This window comes from Schistocerca gregaria, chromosome 5 (assembly GCF_023897955.1).
Source record: "Schistocerca gregaria isolate iqSchGreg1 chromosome 5, iqSchGreg1.2, whole genome shotgun sequence".
Lineage (NCBI taxonomy): Eukaryota > Metazoa > Arthropoda > Insecta > Orthoptera > Acrididae > Schistocerca > Schistocerca gregaria.
The window spans coordinates 349,420,742-349,448,547 of record NC_064924.1 but is presented as its reverse complement, the minus strand read 5'-3'; the positions used below and the strand labels follow the sequence as shown (position 1 = coordinate 349,448,547).

The 27,806-nt window shown below is 39.6% G+C and overlaps 1 protein-coding gene across 1 annotated transcript; it reads right to left on the bottom strand.

Moving 5' to 3' along the window:
- Nucleotides 1-479: 479 nt before the first annotated feature.
- Nucleotides 480-27,806, bottom strand: LOC126273451 (ciliogenesis and planar polarity effector 2-like). Its single transcript, XM_049977006.1, has 4 exons — nt 27,490-27,806; nt 11,029-11,294; nt 3,780-3,916; nt 480-3,662 (listed from the first exon to the last, which is right to left on the bottom strand). Exons 1-4 carry the CDS (start codon nt 27,599-27,601, stop codon nt 3,455-3,457), a joined length of 723 nt encoding a protein of 240 aa, XP_049832963.1. The 5' UTR covers nt 27,602-27,806; the 3' UTR covers nt 480-3,454.

Sequence of the window (27,806 nt, the reverse complement as noted above, 5' to 3'; positions counted from 1 at the left end):
GATACTATGATTTTTCAGAATGTTCAACTCAGTTCTTCAACAGCTCACAAAAAAGTACGTGATTTTGTGTGATAAAAGTAAAATACTGCACGCTTTATTTAATGCAATAAAATCAACAAGCAGTATTTCAACAACTGAAAGTAAGTGTTACATAATTTAAATAAAAAGTTTCAAGAGATACGCACCTGAAGACCCCGACTTCTTGTTTACATTACAGAAAAAAACTAACAGATTTTTTAAAATCTAAAGCATACACATTTGGGTAGAGAGATAAAAAACAGTAACATTGGATTTTTGAATAGTTTCCATTCTAAAATTTGAATGATTGTGCAACATTTTTGAGAAAATATAAAATTCATTCTTTTCAGTCTTAGAAACAGGGGTTTCAAATGAAGTTGTCAATCTCAAAACAATTATTACTAGATTCAGATTTTTAACTGCCTTTTGGTAGGGTTGTAGATTCATAGATACAAGACAAACAAATTGCAGAACAGCTTTATTCAGTATATTTTTTATTTCAAGGCTAAACAAGCCTTTTAAATAATTACTTGGTACAAGAAAATCATAAAAGAAACACATGAAACCGCTTGGTGGGAACAGTTTAAATCTTAATTTCCCCATTCGGTTTTTACAGCTGTGGGACAAATGAAGAACCAAGTCTTCAGTTCTAAGATTTTACACTTAAAATAAGTATTACATGAAACAACTGATGAATGTTGTAACTATCTTACATATTTATTACATTATATGTAAATTTACTATAGCATCTTATTTAAAATAGTTCATAAAAGAAGTATTAATTTGGTGTTGAAATCATTTCCCTTATTAGTGAGTTAGGGAGCTTGTTAATCACATATAACCATTTTTACAAGAGCTTTGATATGTTATTTTATAATGTTGTTCTTTCTTAAAAGTAGTTACTTTTTTTTGGGTGATATGTTCTTGTACATCACTGCACGTACATGCTTCCTTTCATTAAATCACAAAACACTTTAAATAGCTACAAAACTATATTGACAAGTATTTAAGCTGCACAAACATTTAATGACAAGATACTCCACAGTCTATGCCATGTACATGCCATTTGCTCTATTCTGTGACAGCAATATTCGGTTTACATATATGTCTGCAGCACAGCACCAAAATTAAATTCCATAGTTGTTAGTTTAAAAAAGTTTAATTTTTGTTATTTAACTTTATGGCAAAACCTGGGGTAAGATTCATCAATGAATGTTACATAAGCGAAAGAGTCATGGAGACAATGGTAGGTTTCATGTCGATTATATAATGGTAAGAGAGAGATTTAGGAACAAAGTATTAGACTGCAAAACTTTTCAGGAGCAGGCATAGAATCTGCTCATAATTACCAATTATCACTTGCAGAGTGAAGATGAGGAAATTGCAAACAGATAGGCTATTAAGGAGTTGTGATCTGCATAAGTGGGAACAACAAGAGATTGATGAGTGTTTAAGAGAGAGCACAGAAAGGTAGAACAACTGCTGATGAATGGGAAGTTTTGAGAAATGAAATATTGTAAGTGTGAGAGGCAAAACTATGAAACACGATAAGAAAGGACACATCCTAGTATAAAACAAGTGATATTAAATTTCATTGATTACTGCAGTCATTAACATGTGTCAGTTACGTGAACAAGAGTATACAGTGTCATTTATAGTACACGTAACAAGATGATGACTGTGCTGTGCACAAGTATGCATAGCACTGATTTTTTGAGGAAATGAGGATGATGAATCCACTTCAGTTACTACACATGCAGTCCAGAATGGTCAGTGCCCAATACTAGTATAGCAAATGAAATAATTTAAAACATAGCCTGGTGGAAGAATGTCCTCCTTCAAATTTACTGAGGTTGTGGGGCTCGACCCAGAAGAAATTACCTGACATTGAGATTGACAGAATGATCAAAGCAATGAAGGAGGAATGGCTAGAGCAGAGATGTAAAGTTTTAGAAGCATGTGTGACTGAATGAAAGATAGTTGCTGCATACAGGAAAATTAAAGAAACCTCTGGAGAATAAAGCAGCTGTATGCGTATCAAGCCAGAATTAAGCAAAGGAGAGAAAGCTGCAAGATAAGAGTGATAAATAGAAGAGTTATATAAAAAAATAAACTAGAAGACAATATCATGGAAAGGGAAGAGGACGTAACTGAAGATACATTACTGCATTAAATATCTTAGAAGAGTACTGACACACTTAAGGCTAAACAAGGCTCCAAAGTAAACTACATTCCTTCAGAATTATTAAAAGACTTGGGAGAACCAAAACTTCTCACCCTGGAGAGAAGGACATATAAGATTGGACATAAAGAACATAATAATTTCAATGTCAAAGAAGGTAGGCAATGACACTTGTGAGTGTTACTGAGCTATGAATGTGGTATGTCATAGTTAATTCAAGAACATCAGTTTTGGTTCTGGAGAAATGCAGGAATACGAAAGAGTTATCTTAGAAGACAGGGTGAAGAAAGACAAAATCTATTTCTATATACTGTAATTTTAGATCTAGAAAAATCTTTGACAATGTTAAGCAAATTCTGTAAAAATTGGCAGTTATAGGGATATAATACAGGTAGTGACTGGTTATCTACAACTTGTATAAAAATCAGACTACAGTTACAACAGCAGATTGGTATTTTACGGCAGCAGTAGTTGAGAAGAGAAGGAAACAGTGTTATAGCTTATCCCTCATTTAGTTCAATCTGTGCATACAGCAACCAGTAAAGGAAACCAAAATGAAAACTGATAAAGGAATTAAATTTCATAGAGAAGAAATCAAAGCTTTATGATTTGCTTTGACTAGGATTTCTATCAGAGATGGCAAACATCTTGAAAGATCAGTTGATGGAAATGGAGGGAGTCTCACAACCAGTTTATAAGATGAACATAAAAAAGTAAAACAATGGTAAGGGAATGTGGCTCAGGTGAAGAAATTAGCTTTTTTAAAAAGAAAAAAAAGGAGAGAGAGAGAGAGAGAGAGAGAGAGAGAGAGAGAGAGAGAGAGAGAGAGAGAGAGAGACATCTATGAAGAAGAAAAATATTTTTCTGAAAGTATTTTTATACATCACAGTTTATATGAAAGTGAAACATTCACAATAAACTATACAGACAAGAAGAGAATGCAAGTTTTTGAAACATCACATTACAGAAGAATGTTGAAGATTATAGACAGATTACTAATTATCAAATCAAAAAGGAAAGAGCATTATGGCACAAATAGGCTGAAAGTCTTGTTGAAGTTATCCTGGCAGTCTGAAATAGTTCAAACATGCACCTTCCAGTGAACAGAAATCCACTCAGTTTATGTTTTCTGAAGGCACAACACCCACTGACGATACTATATTCACTGATGATATGCGATTTGAAGAAAATAGCTGCACAGTTTTGTTCTCGCTTTTTTATTCACTAGCCACACTTATTTGAAAAAAATCTTTGCTATTTAGAAAGACCCTGTTTCAATAAATATTCTTGATCTCTGACCCATAGCCTCTCACAGATTATGTTCAATATGGGTGCAACCTCATGAACCTCACCTCGATCACCTGCCCATCTGTTATCAATTCGAAGTACAGGTACTTGCCACTTCTGTTCAAAGTCTTTTATTTCAGTACTTAACGTTTCACCTCTTTCTTGTACACTGTACCTACAACACAACCCACAAATGCTGTTACTGTACAACTTTTCATACAATTCTTGGGCTATAAACGATACAGCAAAAAGTGCAATTTGCTTATGTGTACAATAAAATTAGTTCACTAACCTTGTACCAATTGCAATACATGCAGGATTTTCCCCCTGCGAAGCAGTTCTGGCCATCTGCTGTGGAAGCTCAGCCAAACTGTTTGGATCCGTAAAGGAAAAAATGTATATAATGGCATCTGCTTTATCCCTACATGCCTGAAATTTCAAGTGCCAAATCTGGTGTAACAGTTCACCAACTAGACAGAGCATACTAGCATCAATGTTACACTTTTGCACAGTGACACAACATGGTTACTTCATGTTAAAAGGCAGACTTGCCATTTAATTATTTCATCTTACAAACTTTTCCCTGAACAACAATCCCATTTAGGATGAATGTGAACACTTGCCTTTTGCAAGCAGTGAGCTTCAACTATGCATGCTTGGGTTTCACAGACATACCTGAAGATATATTTTCTGGCAGCTAAGAGAAATGAAGAGCTAAATAAGAAGAGAAACTGAAACTGCAACTGAAATGGCCGATTGAAAGGGAATAGGAAGTAACCTGAATAGTGAGAGAATTTTTGTATCACAATTAACTACTCTGACATATTTTCACCTCCAGTAGTGGGTGTGTTATCAACAATGAATTAAGAAAAGATGATTGTGAGAGACTGCGTATGGCTGTGGAATCCCAAGTAATAATTGTACAAATATGAGCAGTGTACTAAAAAGATAGAAACTATATTTCTATTTATATCATTTGTGTGAAACACCACAATAGTGTTTAGAATTGCATAGCATAAGCAAACATATCATCATCACAATAGAATGAGATTTTCACTCTGCAGCAGAGTGTGCACTGATATGAAACTTCCTGGCAGATTAAAACTGTGTGCCGGACCGAGACTCGAACTTGGAACCTTTGCCTTTCGCGGGCAAGTGCTCTACCAGCTGAGCAACTCAACACGACTCACGCCCCGTCCTCACAGCTTTACTTCTGCCAGTACCTCGTCTCCTACTTTCCAAACTTTACAGGAGCTCTCCTGTGAACCTGCAGAACTAGCACACCTCTTCCTAACTATCCATTTGTAGTTCGTCATTACATGGGTCACTCTATATACACAGCAGTTAACGCTGTTACGAGGGAGTAAAGCACATCCTCAGACAACTGCTTTGTATCAGGCTTCTTCTGTAGTTTGAAATTAGAACAACATACAGAAGCAGTGTGTAAAAATTTTTTCTCTCTTTAGTAGTGTATTCCTTGGCTCATTACATACCACCCGTTTCTTGTTCCTGTTGGGGCCAGTGACACCTAAGTAAAAAAAAAGTTAAAAGTCTAAAATCTTATAAAATTTTAGATAATTATAATTATAACTACAGTGACGCTTTCAAATTGATGATAACCAGGAAAGAAATTGGCCATGGCCTGTTTGGGGAAAACACCCATGAATTTACATGAAGTGATTTAGGGAAACAGCAGAAAACTTAATCAAAATGGCCAGGTATGCAAGTGATTGCTTGGTATGTTATGTTTTGCAATTATGGAGTTTAATAGTGATTAAAACATCTAATTATACATCCATCTCTCCACTTCTCCTGGTGTCAACATTTTTTGAGGTGGTAGCATAGAACAGAATATTGAATCACCTTTTTGAGAAGCCAATAAAGCCTTCTCTATTGAGAAAGCATAATATGATTTCACAAACTCGGTTCTAATAGAACTAAACAAAAAATGACCATTTTGCCATTTTCTGTGATCTCACCAAGGCTTCCAAATGTGTAAACCATACAATTATAACAGGGAACCTATGGAATAATATGGTGTTAAATGGGTCTGGTTTTGCATGTATGGAATCATACGCTAACACTAGAAGAAAAGCAGAATATATATAAAAAAAGGTTACACAGGAATAACACTGTTAAAAATACATGGCGTACATAAATGATATACCTGTGATGTTTGTCAGTTATAACTAGTATGCCGATAAAGGACCCAAATGCATTAATATCAGACAGACAGGATAATAGCGAAACAGCTAACACCAGAACAAAGCAAACAACTCTGTCTTTAATCTTAAAAACAAATATAACTCGCATACAGACATACAGGTACAGGAACTAGAGATCAACTGGTACACACATGATGAGGCTCCCTATACATCCAGATGGATAACAAACTGAGGTAGCATTAGCAAATTCACCGGTTAGCCAAAAAGCTTAGTTCTGCCCACTTTGCATTTAGAAAACTATTATTGTGTTACCTGTAGGTGGATTGGTAGCATACTTTCACTCAGTACTGCCCTATGAAGTAATCTTCTATGGTAAGATAACTAAAATAAAATAAAAAACAAACAATAATATGAAAAGGATAGTTGCTACTCACCACATAGCAGAGAAGCCGAGTCGCAGACGGCACAAAAAATGAGATTTAGGCCCACAAAATGAGACAAAACACACACACACACAGACACGGGGAGGAGAGAGAGAGAGAGAGAGAGAGAGAGAGAGAGAGAGAGAGAGAGAGAGAGAGAGAGAGAGTCATGTGCGCACACCACCAAGACTGTGGCCATGCAAGTGCAAGTTGTGTGTGTGTGTGTGTGTGTGTGTGTGTGTGTGTGTGTGTGTGTGTGTGTGTGATAAAGGCGCTTTGTTGGCCATAAGCTCACTTTCTGGCAGTCTTTTTGTTGTGCCCACCTGTGACTCAGCATCTCCACTATATGGTGGGTTGCAACTATCCTTTTCATAATAATGTTACATTCCATCATGGATTTTCCATTGTTTAAGCTAAAAAAAATCATTTAATTCTGTGAAAGCAATTATTTCGGATACTGCATAAAATTGATTACCAAAGATCTTGTAGAATCTTCTTCACACACACAGTGACTCTTACACATGCCAATACATATTCTCCATGAAGGTATATGTGATTCCCTCTCTCCTATGGTTACTTTATTAAACTCACTGATTAGCATACAATACTTAAAACTGGCAGCACTGAAACAATAGTGAAATATATTACTAAGATAAAAAAATGAAACTCCTGAACAACTGGCCACTAACCAAAAAGAATGAGTCAGCCACCTTGAAAAGATATGAGAATTTAGACACAAGGCAAAATTTTAAACTTGTACTGCCTTTATCACGATATTAGGCATGATAAGAGAATAACTGACAAAACAGAATCACCTTTCTGTTCCAAAAAATATACATCTGATGTACAAAACTCTGCACATATAAACTTCCACACACAGTGGATGCTCCTGCTATAGAAGGACTGAATGTGTAATTAAGATATATCATATCCATAAGGGCAGCAAAATTTTCACACCTCAACTTTTTCACTGGAAGGGGTAACAGCATTGCTCGGATGTGCAACCTGTCAATTTTCAACTGTAGCCAATCTTCTTCCCATTGACTTGTGCTAAGGTGATCTTTTTGTGTGTTTCTATTTCTGACACTGAAGCTTCCCTGATAGCCTGAGCTATTTGTGTGTCAACATTATGCTCAATAATGATAAATATTCTACATTTGAATGATCCATACAAAATTAGTGTATGATTCAGTCTGCCTTTGAGGAGCTATATGTGTCCAAGTCTCATACCCAGCCCCAAAAGTGATTAACAACGTTTTTGTCTATACAAACACTTTTTAACAAAGAATTCACAAGAAAGTTTTCTGCCATCTACTTGAGCCACATAGCTTACATAAAAGCTGTTCTCTCTGGAATGAACAATGTTCCACCATTGTGCCTAACAGTGATTAGAACTGCTGCCAGCCCTAAGTTTGGGAATTTGTATGAGGGTCGGTCAAAAAGTAATGCCTCCCATTTTTTTTCTACTTAAAAAAATCAAGTTAAGTGAAAAATTTGAATTTGGCGCCATTCCTCAAACCTTCTTCTGCAATCCACTGCAGTAGTAACTTTCTGTGTCAACAGGTGGCAGCACAGCAGAAGTTTGTAAGATGGCCGACATCGATGTTCGTTTGAGACAGCGTTGTGTGATTGAATTCTTGAATGCAGAAGGTGAAACGCCCATACGCATTCATCAAAGACTGAAGAAGGTGTATGGTGTTGTGACAGTGGATGTCAGCACTGTTAGACGATGGGTTCGTCGTTGTAAGGAAGCTGAAGGGCAAACACCGTTGACTGACGAAAAGCGGAGCGGCAGGCCGGTGAGTGCAGTGACTCCACACAACATTCAGCAAGTTGATGACATCATTCGTGGTGACTATCGGGTGACTGCAGATGAAGTGTGTCGCATTATTTCTCTTAGTAAAGGCAGTGTGATCACGATTATTAAACAATTGGGGTACTCAAAAGTTTGTGCACGGTGGGTTCCAAGAATGTTAACCGATCAGAATAAAGAGGCAAGGAAAACAATAGCCTCCCAACACTTGCAGTGCTTCCGTTTGGAAGGAGATGAGTTTCTGAAAAAAATTGTGACCGGGGACGAAACATGGGTGCATTTTTTTGAACCCGAATCAAAGAGGCAGTCAATGGAGTGGCGTCACACAAGCTCGCCGAGGAAGAAAAAATTCAAAACTGTGCGATCGGCAGGGAAAGTTATGGCAACAGTTTTCTGGGATACAGAGGGTGTGATTCTGGTTGATTTTTTGGAGTAGGGATGCACAATAAATTCTGTTCAATACGTCACAACCCTCAAAAAACTTAAAGCACGTCTTCAGCGAGTTCACCCAACAAAATCAATGGCAGATGTTCTTCTTTTGCATGACAATGCAAGACCACACACCAGTTGTCACACCTCTGACGAGATTGTCAAAATTGGATGGGAAGTTTTGCCTCATCCCCCATACAGCCCTGACCTGGCACCATCAGATTCCCATCTGTTCGGGCCACTAAAAGAAGCTCATCATGGGATTCATTTTGAAGATGAGGAGGCCGTCAAAACATCCGTGCGTCAATGGCTTAGGAAGCAGAGCTGTGATTTTTACCGTGCTGGGATACATGCCCTTGTTCAAAGATGGACCAAATCTGTAGAGATGGGCGGAGATTACATTGAAAAATGACAAAATGATCCTCAATGTTGTGGTTTTCAACCTATGTAATTGCATTTAAATTTCCTGACAATTAAACGTAGAAAAAAAAATAGGAGGCATTACTTTTTGACTGACCCTCGTATTAGACAAATTTGCACCTATCCACTACTATCTATTCCCGCCTGAGCTCATGTATGTGGTCGCCAAATAGCAGCATTCAGGGAATATTTATACCTTACGATGGTTCACAATAAAACACCTTGCTGCTCAACTAGATGTATCTGTGGGTAAAGCTGACACACTCATCCACCAGTTGGAGTACTCAAAATATGTGCACCCAATGGGTTCCTCAATGCTGAACAAAGACTATAAAGAGCAACGAAGGACCATCTGTGCGGAACTGCTTGTACATTATGATGCTAATGGTGACAATTTTTTTCGAACATCAACATAGGCAATGAAACATGGATTCATCAGTTCACACCAGAAATTAAACAGCAATCCATGGAGTGACACCACACCACCTCTCCTCCAAGGAAAAAGTTGAAAGCTGCACCCTCAGCTGAAAGTCATAGGGACATTCCTCTGGGATTCTGAAGGGGTTATTCTGTTTGACATCTTCCCTCACGGTTCAACGAACAACTCTGAAGTATTGTGCTACCCTCAGCAAATTGAAGAAAATTCACTGCTTTCATTGCCACAAAAATGAAAAAGAACTACTTCTCCTCCACAATGCAAGACTTCACACAAATCTGCACACTTGTGAGCACATCACAAAACTTCACTGCACTGTTCTTCCTCATCCACCCAACAGCCCAGATCTCACACCTTCTGACTTCCATCTGTTTGGCCCAACGAAGCAGTAAGTGGATGTTGAGGAGGTTATTGATGCAGCATGATGTTGGCTCTGACATTGATTAGGGCATACAGGTCCTCCCAGAAATGTGGCATAAGGTCATCACAATGAACAGAAATTATGATGAAAACTTGGGTTTTGCAACCAAAAGAGTGGGGAGTAGCAAGGTGTATTGGAATTGGAAATAAAACAAGCCTCCTTTAGGGGAACAAATGCATTGCATTGCTTATTGAACACTCCTCATATATTGATCTTTCTGTGTAAACCAATGACCCTCCTGGGAACGTCACATTTCATGTGCAGAGATCAAGTATGAAGCTATAACAATGCTGCTCTTGGTCTCAGTCCAGCAACCAGTTCTGCCTCGTCCACATGTCAAATACCAACAGCTTTCACAGAGCATGCTCAACCCATTACAAGTCCCAGGAAAGTAGGGGTGAATGCTTCCAAGTCATGTTGTCTGTACTCAACAATCTAGTCTGTGGCATGTACATTAAACATGTGTAGTCCTGGGAGAGGGCATATTCTGAAACAATCAGCAAAGCAGTGTTAGAGGAACTGTGATTCATCTGAGAAGGTTAATAATTTCAGTCCTCCAGTGTTTAGTTATGATATTCGTGTGTGTTCAGTTATGAGATTTGTATGTCCAAAACAGATGAAACTAACATAAGTGTACAGCCAACTAGACCATGCATATGGTTGTGGAACACTATTTGCAGCAACACCTGATGAACTGTGTGCTCTAAAACACTTGCGCTTTATCCAGGATAGTATTTTACTGTCAGTTTTTCGACAGGTTGTTCTTTAGTCTGCTTTAAAGCTTCACTATTCATATTCTTGGATGATGTACAGATATCCATTACAATGGGATCTTAACATTACTTATCCATGATATATAGCAATGGTAGCATCTGAACGTTTAATATTCATTTCTACTGATTGATCCATCACAATCAGTCCCATGTCAAATTCAATCCAGTACGTAGTTTTTTCCATTATCTCCATACAAGCATGACCTTCCATGCATGAAATGAACTTCTGGAAGAATGCGCATATACAACTTCCATAAATTCTTCACTAGACTCAGAACTTTTTGACTCACAAATTTCTTTTGTTGTAGGGGGAGGTGGGAGTGAATGGGAGCAAAATTTGGTGATATAGGTGGATGTCGCAACAATTTGTTCTCCAAATCCATAATTTTTCTCATTCTTCGCTATGTGGGCAAGACTGTGGCCACAATAAAATGTGATGTTATGCTTTCATATAATGGAAAGAATAAAGGCACCTAACCCGAGGGCGGAAAGGGGGGGGGAGAGAGAGAGAGAGAGAGAGAGAGAGAGAGAGAGAGAGAGAGAGAGAAGTCTGCTGCTCAGCAGGCATAAACTCTCCTGCAGTTTCAACTGAGACATGAATCTTAAATATTCAGTTCATTGAAATCTTAGTTCCAATAATAAAAAGTCAATAAACAACATACCGGAAAAATATGTGCATACTTCTTAATAGCATTTTCACCTGCATCCCAAATTTGTAGTTTAAACAATATGATTTTGTCCCATATTTTAACAGGCCAGAATATATTTGATTTCTGTATGCCATGAGTTTCGGTATGAGGTATGCGACATCTGCTTCCTGCCAAACGAGCAACTGTTGCAGTTTTCCCAATTCCACTTTTGCCAGTAACAAATAGTTTGTATGACACCTCCTCAACATTTGATGCTATGCTTGGACGTTCAAGAATTCCTGAAAATGAGAAAATATTGTAAGCCAGAAACATATATGAGTTAAAGGGGAAAGTAACCAAACATTTATTTCCGCATGAGAATTATCTAATTATTAAAAAGCTCTTATGGGTATATCTTCATTGACATCTATACTCTGCAAACTACCATGAGGTGCATGGCAGAAGGAACGTCTCGCTGTTCCAGTTATTAGGGTATCCCTGTTCCATTCATGAATGGAGAATGGGAAGAATGATTATTTGAATGCCTCTGTGCATGCATAATTATTCTAATCTTATCTTCAAGACCCCTATGTGAGTGATACATAGAGGGTTTCAGTATATTCTTAGGGAAATCATACAAAGCTAACTCTTGAAACGTTGTTAACAAACTTTCTCAGGATAGTTTATGTCTACCTTCAAGAGTTTTCCAGTTCACTTCCTTTGGTATCTCTGTGACTCTCTCTCCCAAGGTCGACCATTCGTGCTGCCCTTCTCTGTATACATTCAATACCCCCATTAGTTCTATTTGGTACTAGTCCCACAGACTTGGGCAATATTCTAGAACCGGTCACACAATTGATTTGTAAGCAGTCTCCTTTGTAGATTGATTTAAACCGAAGTCTACCACCTGCTTTACCCATAACTGGACCTGTGTGATCATTCCATTTCATATCCCTACAAAATTACACACAAGTATTTGTACAACTTGGATGATTCCAACAGTGACTCACTGATATTATAGTCATAGCATACTACTTTTTTTTTCATTTCATGAAGTGAAAATCTTTACATTTCTGAACATTTAAGGCAAGCTGACAATATCTTCTTCAATGTGAAATCTTATCAAGATCTGACTGACTGTTTAGCAACTTCTTTCAGATAGATAACTGCATCACCTGCAAAAAGCCTGATTTTACTATTAATATTGTCAGCAAGGTCATTAATATACAACATGAACAGTAAGGGTTCCTATACACTTCTCTGGGGCACACTAGAAGTTACTTCTACCTCTGATGACCACTCTCCATCCAAGATAACATGATGTGTCCACCCCAACAAAAAGTTCTCAATCCAGTCACAAATTTCACTTGACTCCTCATGTGACTGAACATTTGACAATAAGCGTAGGAGTGGCACTGTGTCAAATGCTTTTCAGGCATCAAGAAATACAGCAACTACCTCACTGCCTTGTTCCAAAGCTTTTAGTGAGAAAAGTTCACATGATCGATGTTTTCGAAATAAATACTGGTTGGCACTGAGGAGGTCATTCTGTTCAAGATACTTCATTATGTTTAAGCTCAGAATATGCTCTAAGATTCTACAAAAAAAAAACTGATGTCAAGGACACTGGATGGTAGTTTTGTGGACCACTTCTTGTACCCTTATTGTAAACAGGCGTGACCTGCGCCTTTTTCCAAGAACTGGGCACAGATTTTTGTTTGATGGATAATAGTTAGAAGAGGAGCAACTCAGCCACAATTTCAGTGCAAAATCTGACAGATTCCATCGGGCTCTAGAACTTTGGTCAATTTTAATGATTTCAGCTGGTTCTTAACACCACTGACACTAATACTTACTTCAGTCATCTTTTCAGTGGTACGAGGAGTATGTTGGGATAATTCTCATAGGATTTCATTTGTAAAGTAACATTTGAAAATGGAGTTAAGCATCTCAGCTTTCATTTTGCTATCTCAGTTTCAGTTCCTGTCTCATTCACGAGGAACAGGACACTAACTTTGCCACTAATGGTCTTTACATAGAACTAGATTTTCTTTGGATTCTGTGAAAGAGCACTTGACAATACTCTGCTACAGTAGTCACTGAAGGCATCATGCATTGCTCTCTTGACAGCCAAACACATTTCATTCAGCATATCTCTACCTGTGGCCCTATGCTTTGTTTTACAAGTGCTATGCAGTAACCTCTCTTTCTTAATTTCATTCGTTATATTAGATGTTTTGGGAAAGCCTGCAACTGTGTCATTCATGGTTTAAATAATGAATATATATTTCTTTCGAAGTTTCTTTACAGTGACTGTAAACCATGGAGATTCCCTCCCATTATGAAGCATTTTACTAGGTACATATTTATCCAATGCGTGGTTAACTATTCTTTTAAACTTGAGCCTGAGTTCCTCCACATGTCCCTGCCTTGTGCTGAAAGTTTCAATTTCCTCACCGAGATGTGACACTACTCATTTATTATCTAGTTTACTGAATATATATATCTTCCTGTTTGTTTTAATTGTCCTTTGTATTTTGGTAATCATTTCTGCCACAACATTATTTTACGTAATAATATTCTGCAGTTTGTGTGTTAACCCAAGAGCACAGTACAAATCAGATGGAAATCATCCTAAAAACTTGTCTGCCTTCTGGCATATGAGTGAACTTAGCTATTCTGTCTGGCAGACAGCTCTTTTGTTTAACAATCTGCTTGTGTTGCTGGATCATGGAATGCGTTACACACCAACAAATATACCCCCATAATTAAAGGCTACAAGCTATGACTACTAATCTGAATGAGTCGCAGTATTATGGACACTTATTCGTAGTGTGTGAACTATTTGAGAATCTGAGAGCTTGTCAGAAGAATGTAGCCACCTCAACTTTGCATTTGTTCAGAATGCTTTGAAGCAAGTCTGTTTTGGATTTCAACTAACACAGATTAAACAAAGTGAACTGCCAAATGAGCTGATAAAGCTAACAATTGTGTTCTTGTAGTTACAGTGGCAGTTTTTTTCAAAATTGTCAGCCTCCTCAAGAAGCAATGAATCAAATGTCTGTTGTTTCTTGGAATGAGTATAATAATTGCTGGCTCCAATAAAATATGATCTTGGCATAAGGAAACAAGGAATATACAAGATTCTTTGTTGGTATTAGAAATCTTCCATTGCTCAGATGTGTTTCACAATTAAAGATAGGTGAAGTGAACAACAAGATTAGGTCAGTGAGAAAACCATTATTGTGGTCCTCCATATAGATACAGGACGTGGCAGAGAGTACAAAGAAATCGGAGATTTTCTCAGCTGTCTTGGCCTACTGTGACTTCATCATTAATAAAGCTACTTGGAAAACATACAGGTAACAAATTTAACAAGACAGATAAGGCTATCAGCTCCATAAAATATGTAAACCAGCACTCGTATGCTAACACACCGCTATCTACAGAAGGAATTTTGTACGAATGTACCAATGGGTAGCCAAAGCCAAATCAGACACAAACAACTTGCCCCAATTCACTTATCTATATCTGTACCTGTAGGTAGGTGAATTTCCTGCCTTGCACAGCTGGGTCCTTATTTTTCTTTTCCATGTGTCTAGATGCCAATTTCTTCCACATTGCACTTGTAGCAAGTTACTATCAAAAATTGATTAGTCACAGAAATTCTTTCTAATCATGCCAGCATCTGAAGACTGCTAAAAGCTGCATCATAGGGGAAGAAAGGTACAGTTTCCACAATAGCACCTATCATCATGCCCGAGAGTTACCAGTATAAAATTATCATTAATTAAACCTTCACAAGATTATAATAACTTTTCAATAAAATGTTATATAGCAATACCTCAATGACCAAGACCAATCTACATTCATTCTCTGCAAACCACCAGGCATTATTATCACAAAAGCTGAGGGGGTGCCATCCTTTTATTCCACCATTTGTGAGGCTTCAGTTTTTGTGGGTAATACAATGGGCCAGTAGTGCAGTTCAAACATTGTCAATGGTTTTATGTAGAGTATAAAGGAACTGTGTGTTGCTGACAATGTTTTTGGACTGTCAAGAAAACTGACTAGTAGATCTACACCTACATTCTGCTAAGCACCATGAAGTTCATGGTAGATGGTATGGTCAACTGTACCATTTTTATAGGGCTTCTTCCTAGTCTATTCACATGTGAAGCATGGGAATAATGATTGTCTGAATGTCTCTGTAAGCTATTTAATTAGTCAATCTTCTCATTCCTTACTTAAAACATATCCTTTAAACTATGTAAGTGGGTGCCGTGGGACGGTAGTTGTCTTCAGGTATCTCTCAGTTTGGGTTTCTCAGCATCTCTGTGACAGTCATCCAGAGGCCGAACAAACCTGTGGCCATTTGTGCTTATCTTTGAGGAGGATGACAAATTTACTCATATTGCTTAATGAAGTTTAGCTGCAGCACTATCTCAAGCTCTTCCATTCTACTGCACGGAAGTCACAAAAGGTCAGTTTTTCTTCTTTTTATTTATTGGTCCTCTAATCATTCTTGTACAAAACATGCATGGGGTGTACAAAAGGTGTATTATGTAATTGGACACGGCACAATAAGATTTGATGGTTGGTGAACTGAAGTGGTGTAATGGTGTGTTGGAACAATACTAAGTAAATCATTTTCCTCACTACACATTATAGGATACATTAGTAATGCATTTTATTGAGCTAAGGAATCACAATATAGTGATAATAGAATAGTAGTGAATAGATATGAGGGTGGTCTTACAATTGCTTTCAGTTCTAACAAACAATGTTTATTCAACATAGTACAATCCCTAGAAATAATAGTTTCACGACATTCTACAAATTATTCTTCTGTGTACACAGGTTTACAAATTACAGACTAAAGATCTGTGTGTAATAATAAATTTTACATTTGTTAATATGGAAATAACAGAGTTACAAATATTTGTATTGTCATTACATCACTTTTACATTAAGTAAACTATTTGTTTGACACATATACAAAGCACTTTTCATGAAGAAATCATTTACGAAATAAAACTCATTTTCATTTAAATTCTTTTAATTTGTTAGCAGGGAAGGCTGAGAGACTTTTTGGTAGGGTAACGTCTAGCTTCTGCCCAATATTTGCTAACCACATTTATAGCAAAAATGTTTCCAGACAGTTTACAGGTTAAAGAATCTATATGCATGTCCCAATTGAGATTGTCCTGAATGTGATTGCTAAGGATTTTGTCCATTTTTCACAATGTCATTTCTCATGGATAATTTCAAATTCATATAAAATTCTATTTGTCTCTATGTTTGAGTTTCCAAAGCACTTACATTTAGATGGCTTTCATTGAAATACTTGGCTATTTCATTGGTTACACTGTTGCGCAGCACCTCCCTACTGTCATAAGCTTTTATGTTTGCATACAATTGATATACAGTCTGCATACAATAGTCTTTTAGAGTTAGCAAAACAGCACTGTGTATCATTAACGTAAATCACGAAAGGAAGTGGTCCCAAGATGGGACATTGAGGTGCACTATATTTGGTGTCAGTAATTTTGTATTTGAAAGATCCACTGTTTGTTTTAAGCAAAACACTTATTTTCTGTTGCTCATATATGTTTTTATTAAGTCACAGCCAACTCTTCTAATACCCAGGTTCCACTACTTATCAAGTAAAACTGTGATATTAACACAATCAAATGGTTTTTGTACATCACAAAACACTCCAGTAACACTCCTTGTTCTCTGTTGCGGTTATATTCTGATTTTAAAATATTAGATTGTGTTGACTCAAGAACGTCATTACTCTTTAGTCTAGTCATGCAGGACAAACTGGAAATTTGAGCTGGATACAATGTGTTGAACATTCCAAGAAATATCCTTATAGTGTTATTACATATTGCAGTGCTTTTATTTATTAACCCATTAACTGCCATGATCCCCATTTGGGGACCAGATAGTTTTTGTCCCATCAGTTGGCAGCAGTGTCTTTGTTTTAATGCTGATCAGCTTATAATATTTGACAACAGTCTAACTGGAGTGAGTGACAGAGCGGAAACAAAATATTGCATTTGGTTTCTCTTGTAAAGTTGAATACACCATAAATCGGATGGTAAGTCATGTAATATGTATATAATAGATTTTCAATTGTGTTATTTTTGTATTATTTTTATTGTTCCATCAAATGATGCGATCATATTGTAAATTTGTAGGTTACAGTAGATCACAAATGTTTCTTTGTTCATTTGTTATTAGTAAATATTGTTTTATTACATGTGTTAATGCGATACCCATTTGGGGATCGTGGCCAATACGAAGTACTTTCATACAATCACAATCATTGTATTTTTTTTTTTTTTTTTTTTTTTTTTGCATATGGGAAACAGAATGTTCCTCACACTAGCTGAAGTAGAAGATATGATAAATGATCCTAACTTTCTCACCAAAGATAATTATGATGGTGTGATACGATATTGTAGTAGGACTTCCCCCTGACAATGTGGATTGTGATTCCAATGCTGAAGAATTTGATGATGACATTTTGGAAGACACTTATCCTAACGATGTTCCTCGTAGGCTGGAAATTCATTCAAGTGTAATTGCAGTTGCCAATACCTATACAGAACCTCTGTCCAAATAAGACCCTAGTACTTCATGGCCCACATAGTCAAAGAAGTGCGACTTTGAAATGGTTAAAATAGTTTCCGATTGGTGAAAAGTTCGGCCGGATTACAAAAAGACATTTGGGCATAACAACAATATAAACGGAGCTATGGAAAACGTAACTTCTCTCAAAGGAAAATCAGCAATCAAACTTTTACGTTTTCAGTAGACTGCCTCTGAAAATTTGTAGGCTTTTTACACGTTACCATTCTTTGCCTCAGGAGCAAACGTATTGGTGCAAAGATGAAGACTCAACATTAGAAGTTTCAGAAAACGTTTCTCCAGAAACAGGCATTTAGAAATAAAGAAAATTTGCACTTCAGTGACAATTCTAAACTGACAGATAATAATTTGGCAACTGCAGATTTCAAGATATGCCCCTTCATTGACAAAATGGATCAAAATTATATGAAATTTGGTGTTTTTCCAAAAAATATAATCATTGATCAGTAGATGGTCAGATATCATGGGCATCATCATCATTTCAAAAAATTTATTCACGGTAAACCCATACGCTTTGTTTTCAAACAGGTGCAGAAACAGGATACTACTTTCATACAGATTTGTACACTGGGAAAAGGAACGATGCCAATGAGGTGCAAGGTTTGGGTGCATCAGTTATAATAAGCAAAATATCTATGGTGAACAATCACTCTAGCCACATTTTCTTTTTAGATAATTTTTCACTAGTTTTGATCTAATGAAAACTACAACAGACCAAAATGTAGCAGCAACAGGAACAGTTCGATCAAACCGGATAAATAAATGCCCTCTCTAGTCAGATAATAAATTCAGAGAGGAACCTTGTGGAGCTATGGATTACAGATTTGATGTCAAAAACAAAATACTCTGTGCTGTCTGGAAAGATAATAAATTAGTCAGAGTCTTGTTAAACCATCAAGGAATATATCCACAGAAGAAAGTAAATAGATGGTCCACATTGGAGAAAAAAGATATCAAAATACCCCAGCCTCTCTGCATATACATCTCTACAATAAATTCATGTGTGGAATGGATGAACTTGACTGGTATATAAATAAATATAGAATAAAAATATGTGGAAGGAAATGGTATTTTTCAATATTCACAAACATAATTGATACTGCAGTAGTGAATGCTTATGTATTGTACTGTCATGCTAACAGCAATATATCCTTTTTAGATTTTAGAGGCAGAGGCTACCTACACACACACACACACACACACACACACACACACACACACACACACACACACACACAGGGACATTATCTAGAATGAAACTGCAGAGGAAAACAAAGGAAATGTGTGATATGCAAGAGGAACGTAAGAAAACAATGTAGAAAATGTAATGGAGGCTTACATATGGACTGTGTGGAACAGTGGTTGGTTGGTGGCTGGGTCCCTTGTTGCCAGTGAAATAATTACACAAGGAGGGGGGGGGGGGGGGGAGACGTACAGCACATTAACAGGAGAAAGGAAGAACCAGAAGAACAACAAAAGGACAACCAATACTACTATGGACAAAACATGAAAAGAAAACCCCAGAGAGAAGCAAGAAACAGGTAAATGGGATAAAAACAAGAGAACAGATGACCATGACTGGCTGAACACGAGAATAAAAAGGAAAAGCCAGCCACTCTGCAACACATCAAAACATCCACCCTAAAAGCATTAGAGTGGAGAACACAAAGGGACAAAGGACATGCGCTAAAACTTATATAGAACAATAAAACCCTCCATCACATACAAACGTAAAACTAAATTAGACAATGGGGCATTGTCAGCTACAATTAATGGCAATGAGTCCGGTAACTGAAGAGTCCGTTGCAGGACAGCCAAAGGAGAAGAGCTCACCACGATGTGGACCACTGTCAGCCGGGCACTGCACCGACACTGAGGTGGGACATCATGACGCAGGAGGTAGCCGTGTGTCATCCAAGCATGGCCAATGCGGAGCTGGCAGAGAACCACAGTGTCCCTGCAAGAGGCCAGCATGGAGGACTGCCACACATTCTTCATCTCCTTAATGGCACGCAGTTTGTTGTGCATGCTGACATTATGCCATTTTGTCTCCCAAAGCCACAAAACCTTGCGGTGTAGTACTGAATGCAGGTCAGTTGTAGAGAAGCCGATCTCCATAAGCGGTTTCCGCATAGTCAGTCTGGCCAACCTGTCAGCAATTTCATTGCCGGGGACTCCAAAATTTCATTGCCTGGGATTCCAACGTGACCTGAGGTCCAGACAAACACCACTGAATGACTGGACCATTCCAGGGCATAGATGAACTCCTGGATGGTCACTACCAAAGGATTACAAGTGTAGCACTGGTCGATAGCTTGTAGGCTACTCAAGGAGTAAGTACACAGAAGAAATGACTCCTCAAGGCACGAGTGGATGTGCACAAGAGCACGAGATATAGCCACCAGCCCAACAGTGAAAATACTGCAATCAGTGGGCAAGGAAAGCTGTTCAATATGTCCTCCATGGACATAAGCGAAGCCGACGTTAGCATCAGCTATCGAGCTATCAGTGTAAACCACTTCGCGGGCTCAGTACATGTCAAGAATCGAGAGGAAGTGGCAGTGGAGAGCCGTGGGGTTAACCGAGTCCTTAGGGCCACGTGAAAGGTCCAGGCAAAACCATGGTCTAGATGTACACAATGGAGGTGTACGTGTTTGAACTTCAAGTATAGTTGATAAAGGCAAGGACTCCAGTTCGAAAAGAAGGGATCAGATACGAACTGCAATTGGAAGCCCAGACCCGGGTTGCCAATGGAGGAGATGAACTGCAGTGGGTGATATAAGGACACGGTGATTCGGATGCTCAAGAGAACTACAAACGCGTGCAACGTAATTGGCCAGCAGCTGTGCACACGTAACCTGCATTGGAGGGACTACGGCCTCCAAAAGGACAATAGTCACCAGGCTCATCCTAAAAGCTCCTGTCGCTAGGCAAAGGCCACAATGGTGTGCTGGGTCGAGTAAACGCAACACTGAGGTTGCCGCCGAACCAAGAACCAGCCTCCCATAGTTGAGGCAGGATTGAACACAAGGGCTCTGTAGAGCCGCAGCAGTGTAGAGTGATCTGCACCCCAGTTGGTGTTGCTCAGGCAGCAAAGGGCATTGAGCTGCTGCCACCACTTCCGCTTAAGCTGACAAAGGTGAAGAAGCCAAGTTAATCGGGCGTCAAAAACCAGTCCTAAGAATCAATATGTCTCCACTACAGTGAGTGGATTGTCATTAAGTTCTGGTTTTGGACGAACGGTATGATACCGACAGAAGTGCATAACACACAACTTTGCGGCTGAAAACTGGAAGCTGTGGGCTAGAGCCCATAATTGCGCCTTGTGGATGGCTCTCTGTAGTAGGCACCACTCAGCAACACCAGTACTGGTGGAGCAGTGCAAAATGCAGAAGTCGTCTGCATGCAGAGAAGGTGAGACGGACAGTCCTACAGCTGCTGCTAGACCATTAATAGCCACTAAAAATAGAGATACACTCAATACAGGGCCCTGTGGGACCCCATTTCTCCTATATATGGGGTGAACTATGGGAGGCACCAACTTGGACATGGAAAGTACGAAACGACAGGAAATTTTGGATAAAAGACAGGAGTGGGCCTTGGAGACCCCACTCGTATAATGTGGGAAGGATATGATGTCAGGTTGTGTCATACGCTTTTCGTAAATCAAAAAAACCCGCAACCAGTTGTTGGCATCTGGAAAAGGCTGTTCAGATGGCAGATTCGAGAGACACAAGATTATCAGTGGTAGAGCGACCTTGGTGGAAGCCGCCCTGACATGGAGCTAGTAGGCCACTTGACTTCAGGACCCAACCCAACAACTGACATACTGTATGTTCCAGCATCTTACAAAGAACGTTGGTGAGGCTGATGGGCCAATGGCTGTCCACATTAAGCGGGTTTTTATGGTTTGAGGACCAGAATGATGGTGCTCTCCTGCCATTGTGATGGAAAGACGCCATCACACTGGATCCGATTGAAGATCACATGGAGATGTTGCTTGTAGTCAGATGACATATGTTTAATCATCTGACTGTGGATCTGATTTGGCCCAGGAGCTGTGTCGGGGTATTTGTGCAAGGGCACTGAGGAGCTCCCACTCTGTAAATAGGGTGTTACAGGATTCATTGTGGCATGTAGTGAACGAGAGGACTTCCTCTTCCAGCCACCGTTTGAGAGTGTGAAACGCCGGGGGGTAATTCTCAGACACAGAGGCTCGAGCATAGTGCTCAGCAATTGCGTTTGCGTCGGTAGAAAACATCCCGTTTTACATTAACACTGGGAACACCTATTGGGGTCTGGTACCTGAAAGCACGTTTGATCTTAGCCCAGACTTGGGAAGGCGATGTATGGCACCCAATGATCAAGACATATCTCTCCCAACACTCCTGCTTCCATTGTTTGATAAGTTGGCGAATGCGGTCACGGAGCTGTTTAAAGGCTATGAGGTGCCCCAGAGTAGGGTGCCGCTTATGCTGCTTTAGAGCTCACAGGTGCTCCTTAATCACTTCAGCAAATTCCGGCGACCACCAAGGGACTGCCTTTCACCGGGGGCACCCTAAAGAGTGAGGGTCATGTTTGCTTCCACAGTAATGATTGTTGTAGTCACCTGCTCAACCATCACATTGATGTTACCATTTGGGGGAGATTCAAAGGTGACAGCTGAGGTCGAAGTTTCCTAGTCCGCCTTGTTTAAAGCCCACCTGGGCAGGTGTCTGTGGGCCTGATGCCGGGGCAGTGGCAGGAAAATAGGGAAGTGGTCACTACGACACAGGTCTTCATGTGCTCTCCAGTGGATAGACGGGAGAAGTCCTGGGCTGCAAATTGATAAATCGATGGCTGAGTAACTACCATGAGTCACACTGAAATGTGTGGCGGCCCCAGTACATAAGAGGCAGAGGTCGAAGTGAGACAGTAAAGTTTCGACATCTCTGCCTTGGCCAGTAAGCTCGGTGCCACCTCATCATGGGCATTAAAATCTCCCAAAAGTAGGAAAGGTTTAGGGAGTTGATCAATCAGTGCAGTTAATACATTCAGGGATACTGCACCATCTGGAGGAAGATATACATTGCAGACAGTTATTTCCTGTGTTGTCCTTACTCTGGCAGCCACAACTTCAAGAGGGGTTCGAAGGGGCACAGGTTCACTAAAGACTGAGTTAAGGACACAAACGTAAACTCCATCTGACACTTTATTATAGTTGCTACGGTTCCTGCAATATCCCTTATAGCCGGTGAGGGCAGGGGCCCGCACTGCTGGGAACTAGGTTTCCTGGAGGGCAATGGAGAAAGCAGGTGTAAGGCTTAACAGTCGCCATAGGTCAGCCAGGCGGTGGAGAAAACCGCCACAATTGGACTGGAGGATGACGTCATCGTTAGACTGGGAAGGCATGGAACATTCAATAAGGCAGTTTACGCCTCTGGGTCACCTGCTGCCACAGACTTTTTGCCTGAGCAGTGTATATCCATTGTGCCTGAGGGTCCAGTGAGATCTAGGTCTTCATCGGACGCCAGCATCTCCACCTCATTCGCAGACACAGAGCTTGTAGGGAGTGGTGGTGTCGGTGCCACCACAATTCCCTTAGTCTTGGGGACATTCTTTTTGGAATTCTCTTGCTGCTCCTTGGTTTTCCCTGGCTGGGAGGCCTTCATTGATTCAGTCTCCGGGACTGAGGGTGAGCATGAAGCCCTATGACCGGCTGCTTTTGGGCTCTTCAGTCACTGGTGGGAGTCATCATTCCCTCTAGCAGAAACCTGGGAAGTGAGTGACCCAAGGGACCACTTCCTAGCAAGAGGAGCCAAAGAAGACTTATGCTTCTCCAGCTCAGAAGTAGGGGACTGATATCCCAGGTGGTTGAAAGGGGGGTCCCAAATTAGGTGGTGCGAGAGCAACAGGGAGGGAAGTGCCTCCCCCCCCCCCTTCCCACCATCAAGGGGGCATGTGTAGTCTTCTGGTTCTTAGAGGTGACAGGAATGCAAGGAACTGATGGGGCGACAACCGTTATAGCAGCGGCATAGGAGAAGCTCATAGCCACAGAATGTAGGCACTCAAATTTCCCCTTAGCCTCAGTGTAGGTCAGTCGGTCCAGGGTCTTATATGCCATGATTTTCCTCTCTTTCTGTAAAACCCCATACTCTGGCGAGCAAGGTGAATGATGCTCTCTGCACTTGACGCAGATGGGAGGCAGAGCACATGGAGTACTGGAATGTGATGGATGTCCACAATCTCGATATGTGACACTGGAAGTACAGCAGGAAGACATATGGCTGCACTTCCAGCATTGCATTGGGGGAGGTATATATGGCTTGATGTCAGAGCCGTAGACTATCACTTTGACCTTCTCGGGCAATGTGTCATCCTCGAAGACCAAGATGAAGGCACGAGTGGCAACCTCATTATCCCTTAGACCTTGATGGACGCGCTGGACGAAATGAACACCTCGCTGCTCTAAATTGGCGCGCAGCTCGTCATCAAACTATAAAAGGAGATCCCTGTGCAATATAATACCCTGGACCACATTTAAGCTCTTATGGGGTTTGATGGTAACAGAAACATCCCCCCCACTTGTCACAAGCGAGCAATGCCCATGACTGGGCAGAGGATGCTGTTTTTATCAGAACTGACCCAGAGCACATTTTGGACAAGCCCTCCACTTCCCCAAACTTGTTCTCCAAATGCTCCACAAAAAACTGAGGCCTCATGGACATGAAAGATTCCCCAACTCTCGTACATATGAGGTACCAGGGCGAATAAGCTTCACTGCCATCCTTAGCCTGGCTTTCCTCCCATGGTGTGACGAGGGAGGGAAACAATTTGGGGTCATATTTCTTAGCATTGCAGTTAGACTTTGCCCACTTAGAGACTGCTGGCAGCAGACCACCAGCAAGAGATGATGTACTACGCTTCATGGCGTGTCATCCGCCCTGATGCCACCCACTTTGACCAGGGGACCTCCCCACAGGTGCCACTCAGCTGCAGCAAAGGCCACCTAGCATGATGGCCATTGCCAGAAGTTCCGATGCCCCAGGCTGACAGGCATCTACTCCTTGGCATACGTGGGGAGTTAATAGTGCAGGCATCCATAGAGTGATCCCTGTGTAATCAGGGGGCTACAACCAACAGGGTACATGGCGGCCCCACCACAAAGGACTGGCTATCGGGCTGGATATGAGGTGCAAAGAATTCCATGGTCATTGTCGGCACAGAAAATGACACTGCATAGCAGATGGAAGAAAACACACCCAGGAAGGTGTCCTCGCCCGAGAGATGGAAGATAAGCGTGACTGCAATGCCTTGACGAGAAAGTGGGCTAAAGACCTCAATGCACGATGGACATGATGCACCATGTAAGGCACCCTTCTCCAACTGGCTCGCTCTTCAGGAAAATTTTGAAAAATGGAGGTCAAATGCTACATGGGACCATCACATAAAGGCCAAAATGTGTGAGACTCCTTTTAGTAGCCTCTTACGACAGGCAGGAATACTTCAGGCCTATTCTAGCCCCCAGGTCCGCAGGGGTGTATGGATCAGTGGCATCAATAAGTTTTCTACCTACACAAATGTAAAAAATGAGTTCATATGAAATGTTACTTTTATTTATGTCCAAATAATTACAAATAAACAGAACTGTAAAATATTATCGCAAATAAAATTTGTTTCCAATTATCCCTTTTTTTCCATGTCATCTGCCATGATCCCCATTTGGGGCTTTCTGGAAGGGGAAAAAAAGCTACTATACTTTTGAAAACTGTATTATGTACATAAAAGTGTCATGTCAGGTTCAAATCTCTTACACAAAAAAACAGAATTTATCAGAAAATTAAAAAAAATGGCAGTTAATGTGAAAATCATTGTAACTGTATGATAAATTTTTGACATGTCCCCTGTAAGCAAACCAAATGGATTGCAAACATACGCCATGAGATGAATAAAACACATTTCACAATTATTGTAAACATAACTTTTCAAACTAACTTAGTAAATGCAGATGAGACTGAGATGGGGCTGTAGTTTTCAATTCTAAATTTATCACCTTTCTTGTTAATTGGGGTACTTGTGCTATCTTTAGTCTACCCGGGTAACTACCTGATGCAGTTACATCAAATTTGCTGCTGTGGCCACAGCATCAGATATATTACATGTGCACCTTTTTAATGTGTCAACAAACAATTCATCATAGCCTGCTGATTTTTTATTTACCTGTGTTTTTTAATTCCTTGCTAGTAGTTGCGGCCAAATATAAGCTTTGTTTGACTAGGATGCCCTTGTATCTATATAGGAGATTTTTGAAATGTTCACTGATGGATTTTCCAACAGAAGAAAAGTACTCATTAAAAACATGCAACCCAATATTGGCTTCTGACAATACTCTGTTGTTTATGGTAAGATCAAAAGTCAATTTGTTCCCATAGTTCAAAAAGTTATTTATTACTCTCGAAACAGCTAAGCTTCTGTTAGTAGAGTTCCCTAACAATTTGGGTACATATTTACTTTTACATTCTAATGGCAAATCTTTGTAATACTCATGATAGTTCTTACATTCCACCTTTAGACTATTATCATTGCTATTCTCTAGCATTGCACATTGGAAACGTCTGATTTCTTTTCTTGCCGTTTACACTCCATGACTTAGCAATCATTACTTTGATTATTTTTTGCCAATATTTACTGGCAAGATCATTTCTTGACATGAGACATAGAAGCAATAATATAAAGCTGATGCAAATTCACTGAAAGTAATGCAGTTCTTTTCACACCATAGTAAACTTTGTAGCATACTGTTGCGATCTTTATGTCTGCCATCATGAACGGTTCTTTTTGTCACATATTGTCTGTTTTTGTTACTGGGATGGAGATTTTCAGCTTCTATCAGTACCTGTACAGCATCATGATCGGAAATGGCAAGCCTCACAACTGATGCACTGCACACAAAATGATAGACATTGTCAATGCAAGACCATCTGTAGTGGATAAGGTTAAATTGATCTAGTAGTATCACTACTTATTTCGACCCAGCGTCAATAGACAGCAAGTCAATGTTTATATCTTAAGTTTGTATTATGTTAATACAACCATTTTTATTGCAGTGTTCACTGTGTCCGCACTTTTCTGCTGAAGGCAGAGCAGAAGATCAAAAAGTGGCTGACATACAATAATAAGTTAATCTGAGTATGAATGTTCATTTTAACAAAAACATCAGCATTATCAATCCCTACAGTTATATCCAATTCAGTGGGCTTATTTCTGACACTTTGAAAGTTCTGTTGAATTAATTTGAATGTAAGTTTGGATTGGTAAACACTGGCTGTAGTTGTCACTCTACTGGATTGTTTGTTCTTAAGGCTGTGTAAATTCCTCTGTATGATATTAGGGTCGAGTTTCTACAGCTGGTTTCGGGATTACAGGTTGTCTAGCAAAGTTTACAATTTTCCTGGCTTGCTTACAGTGGCTGTTTGTGTGGCAGATGCTGTTTGGAGGGTTTTGCCATTCCAAGACAACGCACTTATTTACGACACCTGGTGTAAACTTTTGTCCGATTTCATTTTTAATTAATTTACTGACAATCATTTTACTCTTTTATTCATGTGCATACCATTATCTTGATTTAAAAAAAAAAAAAAAAAAAAAAAAAAAAAAAAAAAAAAAAAAAAAAGCATAATCACTCCGTTATACGAGTCCTGACCGCTACTTAATAAGGTTTGGTATAATTTACAAGCAAGAACGCAATTCGCAAGCTTCTATTCTAAATTAAGAGTTCTTCGGAAATAGCATTGTAATAATAATAATACGCGTATGATTCATTCACTAGACAGGTGCGGTAACCAAAATTATTACCAAATGTTTTCCTGCCCGTGGTTTGCGGGTTGTAAAAATGTTGAAGCATTGTCTCTCCTTCTGCCGAGCTGTGCCAGTCTAGTGATATAATATTTCCAACGCTGAGATTCATTCCTTAAAAGTAAAAAGTTTTCGTTTAGCAAACCACTTGACACATGCGCAACAGCTACACGAGCATGCAATACACAACGCTTCTTCAGTCGCGCACTGAGCCACTGACGCACTCGTTAGACGTAAACATAGAACACCTATATTGCATTTGCAATAGCAATAGCTCGTAAAGTCGTAATCTAGTATCTGCATTTACTGCGATAGTC